The sequence below is a fragment of the Coturnix japonica genome, chromosome 6 (assembly GCF_054131305.1).
Source record: "Coturnix japonica strain WE chromosome 6, WE-NBRP24, whole genome shotgun sequence".
NCBI lineage: Eukaryota > Metazoa > Chordata > Aves > Galliformes > Phasianidae > Coturnix > Coturnix japonica.
The window spans coordinates 15,442,478-15,455,909 of NC_140668.1; the positions used below are offsets into that span (position 1 = coordinate 15,442,478).

At 50.1% G+C, this 13,432-nt stretch overlaps 2 protein-coding genes across 2 annotated transcripts; one reads left to right on the top strand and one right to left on the bottom strand.

Annotated features, from left to right (window-relative positions):
- Window positions 1-2,670: 2,670 nt before the first annotated feature.
- On the bottom strand, window positions 2,671-5,065 carry LOC146760352 (uncharacterized). The gene has a single exon (XM_085551538.1). It carries the CDS (start codon window positions 4,295-4,297, stop codon window positions 2,810-2,812), a length of 1,488 nt encoding a protein of 495 aa, XP_085407664.1. The 5' UTR covers window positions 4,298-5,065; the 3' UTR covers window positions 2,671-2,809.
- On the top strand, window positions 4,457-6,778 carry LOC146760353 (uncharacterized). The gene is made up of 3 exons (XM_085551417.1): window positions 4,457-4,571; window positions 5,291-5,934; window positions 6,353-6,778. Exons 1-3 carry the CDS (start codon window positions 4,457-4,459, stop codon window positions 6,776-6,778), a joined length of 1,185 nt encoding a protein of 394 aa, XP_085407543.1.
- Window positions 6,779-13,432: the final 6,654 nt, after the last annotated feature.

Genomic DNA, 13,432 nt, shown 5'->3' on the forward strand with positions numbered 1-13,432 from the left:
TGTATCATTCTTTCGTGTAGGAAATGCTTCCACCCAGCCAGACAAATGATCCACAATAACTAACATATATTTAAATCCCAATACTGGTGGCATTTCAGCAAAGTCAATTTGAAGTTTCTGAAAAGGATATTCAGCTGGAGGTCTCTTCCCTTCTTCCATCTTGGGTCTGGTTATCCCGTACTTTTGACATATTTCACATCCTGCAGCAATTCGTCTAGCTGCTGCATATACTCCCGGTGCTATCCACAAACGATCAATCTGATTTGCAATATTTCCTGGACCGCCATGGCTTCTATCATGATACCACCTTACTAAAGTTAGCAAATATTTATGTGGTAACATAGGTTTATCACCAATCATCCAAATCCCATCCTTTTGAACAGCTCCCATACGCATCCACACCTCCAGTTCCTCTTTATTCATTTCTGTATAAAGTGTCTTAGGGTCCGATAGCAGTGGTATAGTTTGTACAGTCATAATAGGAACACTATAATTAGGGTGCACAGCAGCTGCTCTAGCTGCCGCATCTGCAAGTTGGTTTCCTTTTGCTAACGCATGTTTTTTAGAGCTGTGTGCAGGTATGTAAACTACAGCAATCTCTCGTGGTTCTTGTATAGCCAGTAATAGGTCATTTATTAGCTCACCGTGAGCTATTGTTCTCCCTGCAGAGGTCAGAAAGCCTCGCTCTCTCCAGAGCATGCCGATAGCATGGCAAATTCCAAAAGCATACTTTGAGTCCGTGTATATATTTACCTTCTTGCCGCGTGCTAATCGTGCCGCTCTACAGAGCGCAATAAGTTCTGCTCCTTGTGCTCCCAACCCGCTTGGGAGAGATTCTGCTAGTAGAACAGTTGTCTCAGTTGACACAGCAAATCCGGTGTATCGCTTTCCTGCAATGTAATAACTAGAACCGTCAGTAAACAAGTTTAACTCAGGCTCTGTTAATGGCTCATCCTTTAAGTCTTCCCTCGGTCGTGAGACTGAGTGAATCACCTGCACACAATCGTGTTTATTTTGTTCTCCAGTTGAATCAGGGAGTAAGGTGGCTGGATTCAAAGGTTTTGATCGCTCTAAGGTGATATTATCAGCTAGGAGCAAAATGACTTCGTAGCGGTGAGCGCGCTGTGGAGAAAGGGATTTTTCTGCATACCTTTTAAGCAAGATTTCTACTTCATGCGGAACCTTTACAACCAGGGGATGTCCCAAGACAATGGTCCGGACTTTCTCGGTGAGTTCTGCCGCTGCAGCCACAGCTCGAATGCAATAGGGAGTTCCCCTCACAACAGGATCTAATGACTGTGAGTAATAGGCGACGGGCCGCTCGTAAGGTCCAAATTTTTGAACTAAAACTCCTTTTGCAATTCCTCTTGATTCGGTAACATATAAGGTAAACGGCTTACCATAGTCGGGCAGTCCCAAAGCCGGTGCGGATACCAGCGCCTGTTTAATAGCCTGGAAAGCTTGCTGCATTTCATCAGTCCATGGTATCGGTTCGATGGCCTGGTCCTTAGTAGCTTCTTGTAAAGGTTTGACAATTTCACTATACCCTATAATCCATGGTCGGCAAAATCCAGCCTGTCCTAAAAATGCCCTCATCTGTTTCTTTGTGATTGGCCTAGGTACTGCTTGTACAGCATTAATTCGTTCTGGATCAATTTTCCTTACCCCTGAAGCTAATACATACCCTAAATACTTTACCTCAGGCTTACAAAACTGCAATTTGGAAAGGGAGACTTTATGTCCTTTTTCATACAATTTATTACATAAATACTTTGTGTCTTCTATGCAAGCTTCTTTTGTTGCACTAGCAATAAGTAAATCATCAACATATTGAACCAACACCGATTTTTGAGGTAAAATAACATCCTTTAAATCATTTTTCAAAATCTGTGAGAACAAAGTTGGTGAACTCGTAAACCCCTGAGGTAACCGAGTCCATGTTAACTGTTTCCCTTCCCATGTGAAAGCAAAGATCTCTTGGCTTTCCTCAGCAATAGGTATACTAAAGAAAGCTCCCGTCAGATCCATTACAGTATACCACCTGGACCATTCTGGTATTTCAGTTAATATTAGTGAAGGGTCAGGAACTACAGGGTGCAGGGCTTCAACATGTTCATTAATTGCTCTTAAATCTTGTACAAAACGATATTCAGGGTTCCCGTCCTCATCCTTTCTATTTTTAGAAACAGGCAGAATAGGAGTATTATATGGACTAATAATGGGTTTCAATATCCCTTCATCAATAAAATACTGAATTTGTTTCTTTAAACTAGGTAATGCTTCTGTCGCAATCGGGTACTGTTTAATTGAGGGCGGTGGTCCAGCTTTTGTCTTGATTACCACTGGTTTTGCAGATTTCAAAAATCCTATATCCTTACTACTATGACTCCACAAACCGGAGGGTATGTCTTTTAAGTCATCTGGAATTTCAATTTTCTGTTTCTGTTCTCTTTCTACAGCTAGTACATTCCCCAAAAAGTAAAGTTTCATCCCTTTTGAATTCAAATCTAATTTAGTGCCTAGTTCTCGGAGGACATCTCTTCCTAATAGGGATATTGGAGAAGTGGGTGAAATAACAAACTGTGCCCATGTCATCCGTCCTGACAAGGTTACAGGCAGTGGTTTACTCAAGTATTTCTCTTCTACCCCTAAAACTCCCTTGATAGTAACAGTTTCTAGTGATTTTTCAGGCAAATCAAAATTTAACAAACTTAAAGTTGCTCCTGTATCTACTAAGAATGTAACTTCTAGCCCATCTACTTCTGCGATTACATGACCTTCTGGACTCAGAGTAACAGCCATCCTCCTGTTATTGCGAGTGAGTTCGTCGCAAGCCTCCCACTCCTGAATCTATATGAGGCCCAGATGCGTCTGTCACCGGATAACCCTGGGGGGTTAGAAAAGGTCGAGGTCTGAGGGGGCATTCTCGCTGCATATGTCCAAAATCTCCACACCAATAACATACAATTTCTCCACCAATCTGGGGTGGAAATCCTCGTCTCCTTCCCCGATTTCCTCTACCTCTGCCTCTAGCATTTTGCCACCTATTCTGTTGAGCTGACTGAGTAATCGCAGCTGCCAAAAAAGCCATATCTTCTTGTTTTTCCTGCCTCTCACGTTTCCTCTCGGTCTCTCTCTCTCGTTCCTGTCGCTTTCGCTCCTCATCCTTCTCTTTTTGCATTTTCTCCTGTCTCTCCTGATCTCGCCCATTGTATACAAACGTAGCAACAGATAATATTTTTTGCAACCCCTCTGCCTGCCATCCCGGCATATGTTTCTTAAAATACTTATTAATATCGGGTGCAGCCTGATTTACAAACACACTAATTGCAAGCGGCTCTTGAAAAGTCTGCTCTGTCATACCCCCATACTTAAGTAAAACAGAACGAAGTCTATGCCAATAATCACTGGGATGTTCATCCAACCGTTGCTGACATTCCTGTACTTTGGACCAATTAGTAACCCGCTCGACACACTGGCGTACAGCCTCTAGCAAACCCTGTGTAGCCGTTCTCCAAGCCTGAAGCTCATCCTGTCTAACAATATTCCATTTCGGATCAGCTATGGGCCATACAGGTCTTCCTGGATTAGTATTTGATAACTCTCTATCCTTAGCCATGATCTTCTCTCTCTCTTCTACAGTAAATAATTCCTGTAACAGAGTCTGTATGTCCTCCCAATTAGGTTTATAATCTCTGAAAATACTAGACAACATCTTAGCACATTTTTCCGCATCCTCCCATAAACGCGGCATTTTCTCTTGCCATAGCATCAAATCTCCCGGTTTCCAAGGCTGATGTACTGCTGCTGCTAATAGAGGTGGTACATCAGGGCCGGTATCAGGACCAACCCTCGGATTAGAATGAAATTCAATAGTCATCGGATACTGCCCCACTTCTTTATTATTTCCATCTTTTTCCCGATCAGAATTATACCCACCCTGATGTAATTCATCAAAATATGCTAATAATTCAGTTTTGCTAGTAGCCTTCCCCAACTTAATTTGATTTCTTTTATCAGCCCAATTTATCCACACATATAAATAATCCATTTGATAAGGATTTCTATCTTGGAGTATTCGCCGCATGGTAGCAAGACGTTTATCATCAAACGTCCCCTCAGGTGGCCATACTTCGTCGGGACCAGCCCCACGAACCCGGGTTAAGAATGGCCAGTCATCCTGACACAGAGTGATCACTCGCTTCTTTTTTAACCCCACAACACCTTCAATCTTACTCCAGTTACACAAAATTTCCTCTAAGGGTGAACCCTTAATTATAGACGGCGATCCCCCCATAACTATTCTCCAAATAGAAATCCAAGGTCCAGTGAGAATTGCAGCCACTCTGTAATGAGGAAAATAAACCTCAGAAAAATAGAACCCCAAACCCCCCAAAAATAAGAAGCCTCGGGGACTCGAACCCCAAAAATAGGACTCGAACCCTTAAAAGAGTGGATGCACTTCCCCCTGGATATAATAAAAAATTTAGGCACTTACCCCAATCAACGCCTAGAGTCCCATCTGGGGTGCCAAACTGTTGCAGAAAGGAACCAGGTCGAGACTCGAACTCGTGGGTACTCCAGGGTTGATTTTATTAACAAGCTCAGTGCTCAGGTGAAACATGCATACAGAGCTTGGGTCACTCCTAGTGAATGACCCTTAAGCTTTACAAACGTCCTATATTTATATGATTAGGTAAACATTACATCATTTATGTTATTCATTTCTCGTGATTAATCAATACATCTTCAGTCCTTCTTTCTCGTGTTTCATCCTAGGCCCAGGCTTCATGCTTCACGTGTTACTCTTCTTTTGAACTTGTCCAGAAATTCATTATCTTCTTTCATCCGAGCCATCCGGGCTAGACCAGTCCATTCCATCTGTCTTATGGTTAAACTATACATTTTAACTGATTAACTACTAAATAGCAATGTCAGCACTATTATTGTCTACCTCTGCTGTTTCATAACTTCACAATACTCTAACACCCCTACATGGGTCATGGTTCAGGGCTATACAGGGGATACTTGAGTAGCATATTGGTTGAGAAATTTACCATTTTTCCTAACATAAAGAAATATAAAACTTTGCTGCCCTTTCCTTCTCTCTCTGGTGTAGTTCATTTTGTAACAAGTAGAGTTGGCAACAGCGCCGTTCTCAAGCAAAACTATTTTAGAATCCAGCAAGTTACTTCTTTCACTGACTTGGCATGGTTCGGCTATAGAGATGAATATAGCCCGCACAGTGAATGGCTTGTACAATACCTCTTCATCTGCACCACTATGTGAGCTCATCCTGTGCAGCAGGAGAAGAACAGCTGGAAGCTGGAGGTGCTGCAGGGCCAGCTGGAGGGCGAGCGGCTCCACTGCCAGGAGCTGCAGCGCCGCTGGGCTGCCGAGAGATGTGAACTGCAGAAGGCGGCAGAGCGGGAGCGGCAGCTGCTGACCGACCAACTGCGCTGTGCCTGGGAGAAGCAGCAGGCCCAGGAAGAGCAGCAGCTGAAGGAGTGGGAGCAGCGGCAGCGGGTGACGGGGACCCGGCAGCTGCTGCTCTGGAAGGAGGCCGAGCTGCGCGCGACAAAGGAGCTGCTGCAGCGTGATTGCGATGCAGCCCTGCGCCAGGCTCGGGAGCTGCAGCAGCAGCTGGCCAAGGTGCTGAGGAACCCCCCCAGCAGCGAGGCGGCCCATGCCCAGCTGCAGGACGTCCTCAGCAAGCTGCGCTGGGAGACGGATGGTGAGCAGCCCGCCTGCATCCGCCACCTCCAGCGTCAGCTGGAGCTGGAGAGGAGGCTCTTCACCTTTTACATCGTGGGGAGCTGGGCAGACGTGCTCCGTAACGCAATGTCCTGCTCCCAAGAAAAAGAGGGAGCTCTGCACTGCCACCGTGCAGAGCAGGGCTCCAGTCGACTTGCCGTGAAGGACGCTCACGTCCAGGTAAGATGACACACTGAGAGAGTGGGGATTGTTCAGCCTGGGGAGGGGAGGCTCTGGAGAAACCACAGAGCGGCCCTCCAGTGCCTGAAGGAGAACTGGGGAAAGCTGGAGATGTACTGGTTGTAAGGGAGGGTAGTGATACAACAAAGGACAGTGCCCTGAAAGTAGAAGAGGGGAGATCTGGATGAGATATAAGAAGACAGGACACCATGAGGGGGCAGAGGCGCTGGCACAGGCTGCCCAGAGAGGCTGTGGTTGCCACACGCCTGGCAATGCCCCAGGCCAGGCTGGACGCACCTTTGGGCAACCTGACCTAGTGGAAGTTGTCCCTGCCCTTGGCATGGGCTTGGAACGGGAGAGTCTTGAAGGCCCCTTCCTACACAAACCATTCTGTTATTCTATGATTTTCTGGTTCTAGGTGCCAGAGACAGCCAAGGAAGACCTGGGGATCCCGGGCAGCCGGCCCTCTCCCCGCCGGGGCCCGGCACAGCCCCCCACCTGCCCTGCGCAGCGGGAGGAGAAGAGGCAGGAGCTGAAGGCACTGCAGGCCCAGCTGGAGGGCGAGCGGCTCCGCTCCCAGGAGCTGCAGCGCCGCTGCGCTGCTGAGAGACGTGAGCGGCAGGAGGCGGCAGAGCGGGAGCGGCAGCTGCTGGCCGACAAACTGCGCTCCAAGTGGGAGCGGGTGCGGGTGTCAAAGCTGCAGCGCCTGCGGGAGCAGAGCCTGAGGCAGTGGCAAACAGAGATCTGCCAACTGCTGCAGGAGAAGGAGGCCCAGCTGCGCCAGATGCAGGAGCTGCTGCAGAAGCGGCGCAACGACACCATCCGCCAGGCATGGCAACTGTAGCGGCAGCTGGCGGAGGCGCTGCTGAGGAGCGACAGCAGCAGAGCAGACCACAGAATGCAGCAGGAAGTCCAGCGGCAGCTCTGCTGGAAGTCCCGTGCAGAGCAGGCCGTGGAGAGCAAGCGCCTCCAGTGTGAGCTGCAGGAGCAGAGAAGACACTTCCTGCAGTACATCCTGGAGCACGTGGAGGGGCAGCCACGCGTCTTCTTCAACAGGGCCAGGGCCTGCCATCGGGCTGTAGCAGAGGTGGGTGTTCAGGCTACAGAACAACAAGAGGCCTGCCCACCTGAGCGCAGGGAGCAGCAGGAGCAGAACACCCATCTCCTGAGTAAGCTGAAGGAGCTGCAGAGACGGTGCAGCCTCCTTGAAGAGAAGAGCAGAAGCTCTCAGCAGATATGGGAGGAGGTGGAGTGGCTCAAGGACAAGATGCGTACGCTCTGCCTCCGTACCCAGCAGCTGCTGGAAATAGTCCAGCAGCTCAAGGAGGCCTCTTCCGCATCCAAAGACACCACAGAGAAGGCAGAGGGCGTCAACCAGCTGCAGGGACAGCATGTGGAAAAGGAGGCTGCAGAGCAACAAGAGGCCTGCCCACCTGAGCACAGAGAGCAGCAGGAGCAGAACACCCACCTGCTGAGGAAGCTAAAGGAGCTGCATAGACAGTGCAGCCTCCTTGGAGAGAAGTGCTGCCTGCTGAGGAGCAGAAGCTCTCAGCAGATGTGGGAGGAGGTCGAGCGGCTCAAGGACAAGATGCGTACGCTCTGCCTCCGTACCCAGCAGCTGCTGGAAATAGTCCAGCACCTCAAGGAGGCCTCTTCCACATCCAAAGAGGCCACAGAGAAGGCAGAGGACATCAACCAGCTGCAGGGACAGCATCTGGAAAAGGAGAATGAGACGGCCAAGGAAGACCCGGGGTTCCCAGGCAGCACAAGCAGCAAGCTGCTGGAGCAGTGCAGCTACCTCCAACAAGCCCTGAGCAACCTGGAGAGTCACTGCCAGGCCCTGAAGGCCCAGAACCACCTGCTGAGAGACCTCCAGCAGGCTGACATCAAGCTTGGAGTGCTCAGCAAGAGTCTGGAGGAAAAATGCACACAGCTCCAGGAGATGGGGAAAAAGCTGAGGCCACACAGAAATCCCAAACAGGAATGCCCCAATCCCCAGGAAAAGCCGGGGGAGTCAAAAGAGTGGGCAGTGGCAGTCTGCATCTACATTTTCGCAGACCATCACCACCAAAACGAAGATTCTTAGCTCGTCACAGCTACAAAATCCTTATGAGGGCCCTAATGAGGACCCAGAAAACGAGCTTCCACTGACACCTGGACAATACGTTTACATCTGTGGAGACATGGATGAGGATGGCTGGTTTCTGGGAGAGCTGACGGATGGCACAAGAGGACTGGTCCCTTCCAATCTGGTGGAAGAAGTTTCAGACGATGACCTGGATATCACCGTGCCTCCAGGGCTTCGTGATCTCCTGCTGGATACCGATGATGAAGAGAGACCAGGCAGCAGGAGCAGGGGCAGAAAGCGATGGTCACCATCCAGAAATCTGTGTCCGTGTGTTGGCTCAGCCTGGGGGATGCCGAGATTCCTCTCCATAAGACAGCAACATCCCATCAAGATTCCACCTTTCTGGATGAAGGCTACCTCATGCTCCACTTGACGTTCAAGTGGAGTGTGGTCCATCAGCAGGAAGGCCTTAAAAATTCATCCCTTGTAAGACTGAGAATTTATTACACTGGACTGGAATAAAACAACAAAAAACAACAAAAACGCCAAAACAACTTTAAAAAATTTGTATATTGTATATTATTTATATATATTATATATTATAATATATGATTATATAATATATATATTATAATATACATAATATACATTATATACATAATATATATAATATAATAAACACAATAATAAATTATATAATATATATTATATATATTATAATATTAAAAAAATTCTAATAAAAATAACCAAACCCAAAAAGTGTGTCCAGTCTTCTTGTTTTTAGACAGTCTGCTTTTGTAAAGGTACAAGGAAAGGTAGAGGCTGAGGAAAGCCTCCAAAGTCTTTCTCAAGTGCTCTACCTACAAGTATTAGAATCAAGAGAGAAAGGAATCATCACTGCTTGCCTCTGTTCTTTGGGACACCTGAAGTACCTTGGAAGGCCACACTTCCTGAGCCCTACAGACAGTCTGTCCCAAAGCAGCTGTTTGATCATTTCCATTGGGTGACAATGCATAGTGCTTGCATCGTCTGCAGGCACAGACTCAGATGCAAATCCACATCCTTAACTGTAGGTCCGTACATCCTTTATATACATGCTCTAGCTCCTACTTGAAATTTTCTGTCTGTCCCTATATGTCAGCAGGGCAATTAGCAAGTCTCCTTCACGTCTAGACACCAACTGCCCATACAAGTGCGTGTGATAATGCACGCGGCTGCCGCCAGCACTCTGTGTAAAGAGAAACTGTCAGAGAGCTGCACATCAGGGAGGGGTTCCTTGGTCTCAGCCTCTGCTTGCTTTTCTGGCTGGCTGTGAGGGACGCTCACAACCAGGTGAGACAGTGGAGATCTCTGGGAGATAGGACAGTTACATTCCTTGGAGCCAGATGTGAGTTCTTCATTCTTGAGAGTTGAATTCTCTTCTGGTGACACAGCCGGTGAGACACAGACAGAGGGACGCCAGTGGACTGTTTGTTCTTGCCCACTTGTGTGTATGCACATGGCTGTGAGCAAGGCTGTGCACATCTTCATGCACAAATGAGCGTGCACGGAGCCGTGGACAGTGCTGGGGTTGCACACATGTGAGTGTGCATGGGTGAGTCCATTAGTGCACGCATGTGGGAGGGTGTGCAAGGATGAGGTGGTACGTGTGTGTGTGTGTGTGCAAGGATGGGGTGGTACGTGTGTGTGTGTGTGTGTGTATGTGTGCAGGGATGGGGTGGTACGTGTGTGTGTGTGTGTGTGTGTGCAGGGATGGGGTGGTACATGTGTGTGTGTGTGTGTGTGAGTGCAGGGATGGGGTGGTATGTGTGTGTGTGTGTGTGTGTGCAGGGATGGGGTGGTACGTGTGTGTGTGTGTGTGTGTGTGTGTGTGCAGGGATGGGGTGGTACGTGTGTGTGTGTGTGTGTGTGCAGGGATGGGGTGGTACGTGTGTGTGTGTGTGTGTGTGTGTGTGTGTGCAGGGATGGGGTGGTACGTGTGTGTGTATGTGTGTGTGTGTGCAGGGATGGGGTGGTACGTGTGTGTGTGTGTGTGTGTGTGTGCAAGGAAGGGGTGGTACATGTGTGTGTGTGTGTGTGTGCAGGGATGGGGTGGTACGTGTGTGTGTGTGTGTGTGTGAGTGCAGGGAGAGAGTGGTATGTGTGTGTGTGTGTGTGTGTGTGTGTGAGTGCAGGGAGAGGGTGGTATGTGTGTGTGTGTGTGTGTGTGTGTGTGTGCGCGCAGGGATGGGTTGATACGTGTGTGTGTGTGTGTGTGTGCAGGGATGGGGTGATACATGTGTGTGTGTGTGTGTGCAGGGATGGGGTGGAATGTGTGTGTGTGTGTGTGCAAGGATGGGGTGGTACGTGTGTGTGTGTGAGTGCAGGGATGGGGTGGTACGTGTGTATGTGTGTGTGTGTGTGTGTGTGCAAGGATGGGGTGGTATGTGTGTGTGTGTGTGCAAGGATGGGGTGGTATGTGTGTGTGTGTGTGTGTATGTGTGCAGGGATGGGGTGGTACGTGTGTGTGTGTGTGTGTGTGTGCAGGGATGGGGTGGTACATGTGTGTGTGTGTGTGTGTGAGTGCAGGGATGGGGTGGTATGTGTGTGTGTGTGTGTGTGCAGGGATGGGGTGGTACGTGTGTGTGTGTGTGTGTGTGTGCAAGGAAGGGGTGGTACTTGTGTGTGTGTGTGTGCAGGGATGGGGTGGTACGTGTGTGTGTGTGTGTGTGTATGTGCAGGGATGGGGTGGAACGTGTGTGTGTGTGTGTGTGTGTGCAGGGATGGGGTGCTACGTGTGTGTGTGTGTGTGTGTGCAAGGATGGGGTGGTATGTGTGTGTGTGTGTGTGTGCAGGGATGTGGTGGTCCGTGTGTGTGTGTGTGTGTGTGTGTGCAAGGATGGGGTGGTACGTGTGTGTGTGTGTGTGTGTGTGTGTGTGCAGGGATGGGGTGGAACGTGTGTGTGTGTGTGTGTGTGTGTGTGTGCAGGGATGGGGTGGTACATGTGTGTGTGTGTGTGTGAGTGCAGGGATGGGGTGGTATGTGTGTGTGTGTGTGTGTGTGTGTGTGTGCAGGGATGGGGTGGTACGTGTGTGTGTGTGTGCAGGGATGGGGTGGAACGTGTGTGTGTGTGTGTGTGTGTGTGTGTGTGTGTGTGCAGGGATGGGGTGGTACGTGTGTGTGTGTGTGTGTGCAGGGATGGGGTGGAACGTGTGTGTGTGTGTGTGTGTGTGTGTGTGTGTGTGTGCAGGGATGTGGTGGTACGTGTGTGTGTGTGTGTGTGTGTGTGTGTGTGCAGGGATGGGGTGGTACATGTGTGTGTGTGTGTGTGAGTGCAGGGATGGTGTGGTATGTGTGTGTGTGTGTGTGTGTGTGTGCAGGGATGGGGTGGTACATGTGTGTGTGTGTGTGTGTGTGTGTGTGTGTGCAGGGATGGGGTGGAACGTGTGTGTGTGTGTGTGTGTGTGTGTGTGTGTGCAGGGATGGGGTGGTATGTGTGTGTGTGTGTGTGTGTGTGCAGGGATGGGGTGGTACGTGTGTGTGTGTGTGTGTGTGTGCAGGGATGGGGTGGAACGTGTGTGTGTGTGTGTGTGTGTGTGTGTGTGTGTGTGTGCAGGGATGGGGTGGTGGCCATTTGCACGAGCACAGAGGTGTGCAAAGCGGTGGGCGATTGCTCCGTTGAAGCAAGAAGCAAGCGTGAGAGTGCTCCAGTTGTAAGGAAGTGCATTGCTGGAACAGGGCAGAGCTGAGCCTGCAACTGCAGCCTCCTTTGCACAGCCCAGCTCTCAGAGGGTGAGACAGTTGTGCTTCCTGAGCAGCTCAGGGACGTTGTGGACAGAAGCAGCCGAGTCCAAAGTTCCTGGTGTGAAGTGCTCCGAACATCGGGCTCTCTGGGCGAGCTCCCGGCTGACAGCACTGCTCCCCTCTGCCCTCGCCCGGGCCTGCTGGGAGCTGCAGGGCCTGCTGGGAGCTGCAGGCCCCGCAGGAACTACCACTCCCAGGATGCTGTGCGGCAGCACCGGGCGCCGCCATGACAGTGCTGTGTGCAGTGCTGTGCAGGGCTGGGCCTGTGGGCTCAGGGCACCGGGTGCTCCTTCCCTGAGCCTGCCAGGAGGTAAGGCACCGTGAGGGTGGTTTGGGGGAGACCAAAAGACGTAGAGAGGACGTAGGTGGGACATGGAGGTGAGATAGATGGGGCATGAACTGGATCTAGAGAGAGGGGTGAGAAGGCAAGGTGGATATCCGACAGGTGGGGACAGGGACCTGTACAGGTCAAGGGCCAAGTCCAGCTCTGCAAGCACAGCAACATGTCGGGGACGCCGGGCTGCGGCTGGGGATGGAGCAGAGCAAGATGGAGAAAGGGGGGAACATTCAGGGAGCGAAGAAATCTCCAAGTGGGGCTTTCTCCATAGCTCAGCCTGCAGCGCAGCCACACGACCTAGGCAGGCCTCAGACTGGGATCCTGCTGCTGGGTGCTGCAGGGTGCAGCCTGGCTCAGTCCTCTCTGCACCTGGGGACTGATGGCTGTGTCTGGGATGGCAGTGAGCCTCCTCCACTCCAGGCTGAGCCACTCAGCTCTCCCAGAATTCCAGTCCATCCCCCTTTCTCATCCCTCCATTCCCACGCAGAACTGACTGAGGAGGGGAGGGATGGGTCCAATGGTGGTGGCAGATCTGGGACACTGCCCTTTCTGCTGCCCTTTCACATTGCCCTGAAGGTGGGCCCGGGGGCCTGGGGAGGTGGGCTTTGTAACTGAAGGAGCGGCTGCAGGCAGGCAGAAATATAGCAAAGACATTTAATAATTGAACATAGCAAACAGTCAAGAAATGACAGTATTCCCAACCATTTCCCACCCTAACAATCCTTTCTGATCCCACCCTCTAAAACTCCCACCCCCAATCAACTTCCCTCCCTCTGCCAAAAACCTCCCAGCCCCCTGTTGTAATCCAAGAAGAATGGCAGCAGCCATGGATCAAGAGAAGGACTTGACAGAGCAGCAGCTGTGGAGCAGGATAAAGAGCAAACCGTGTTGGTGGTGGATGCGGCAGGCAGTGCCAGCAGGGCGTCCCCTGCTTCAAAGTGCACCTTTCCTCTTTCACCCACCACACATTCTCTCCTGCATTCAGGGTCTGAGGGATTTCTTCCAGTTTTACTCCATATCCGCATGGCCAGTGCGTGATACAGAGCCCAAGTGGAACACCTGCTTGGAAAATGAAATCAACTCTCCCATTCAGTTCTATGAGCGTGCGCCTTCCTCTCAAGTGATGCGTGGTCATATTTGAAAAATCCAAATTAGTTGGATATAAGAGAGGTAATAGCATCATAACCGAGCATTACTAATACATTCAATGATTATTCCCGCAGATTCCAGCACCATTGGTAACATCAGACCCCATTGGATTCACATCCAATCTATTAACATAGTAGAAGCACAAGATAACCTGGATAAT

Bases quoted from the DNA above. Each gene is read 5' to 3' on its own strand.
- LOC146760353 (XM_085551417.1), top strand. From the start codon at position 4,457: ATGCACTTCCCCCTGGATATAATAAAAAATTTAGGCACTTACCCCAAT. The intron at 4,572-5,290 runs GTGGGTACTCCA...CCACTATGTGAG, and splicing joins CCAGGTCGAGACTCGAACTC to CTCATCCTGTGCAGCAGGAG. The intron at 5,935-6,352 runs GTAAGATGACAC...TTCTGGTTCTAG, and splicing joins TGAAGGACGCTCACGTCCAG to GTGCCAGAGACAGCCAAGGA.
- LOC146760352 (XM_085551538.1), bottom strand. From the start codon at position 4,297: ATGGGGGGATCGCCGTCTATAATTAAGGGTTCACCCTTAGAGGAAATT.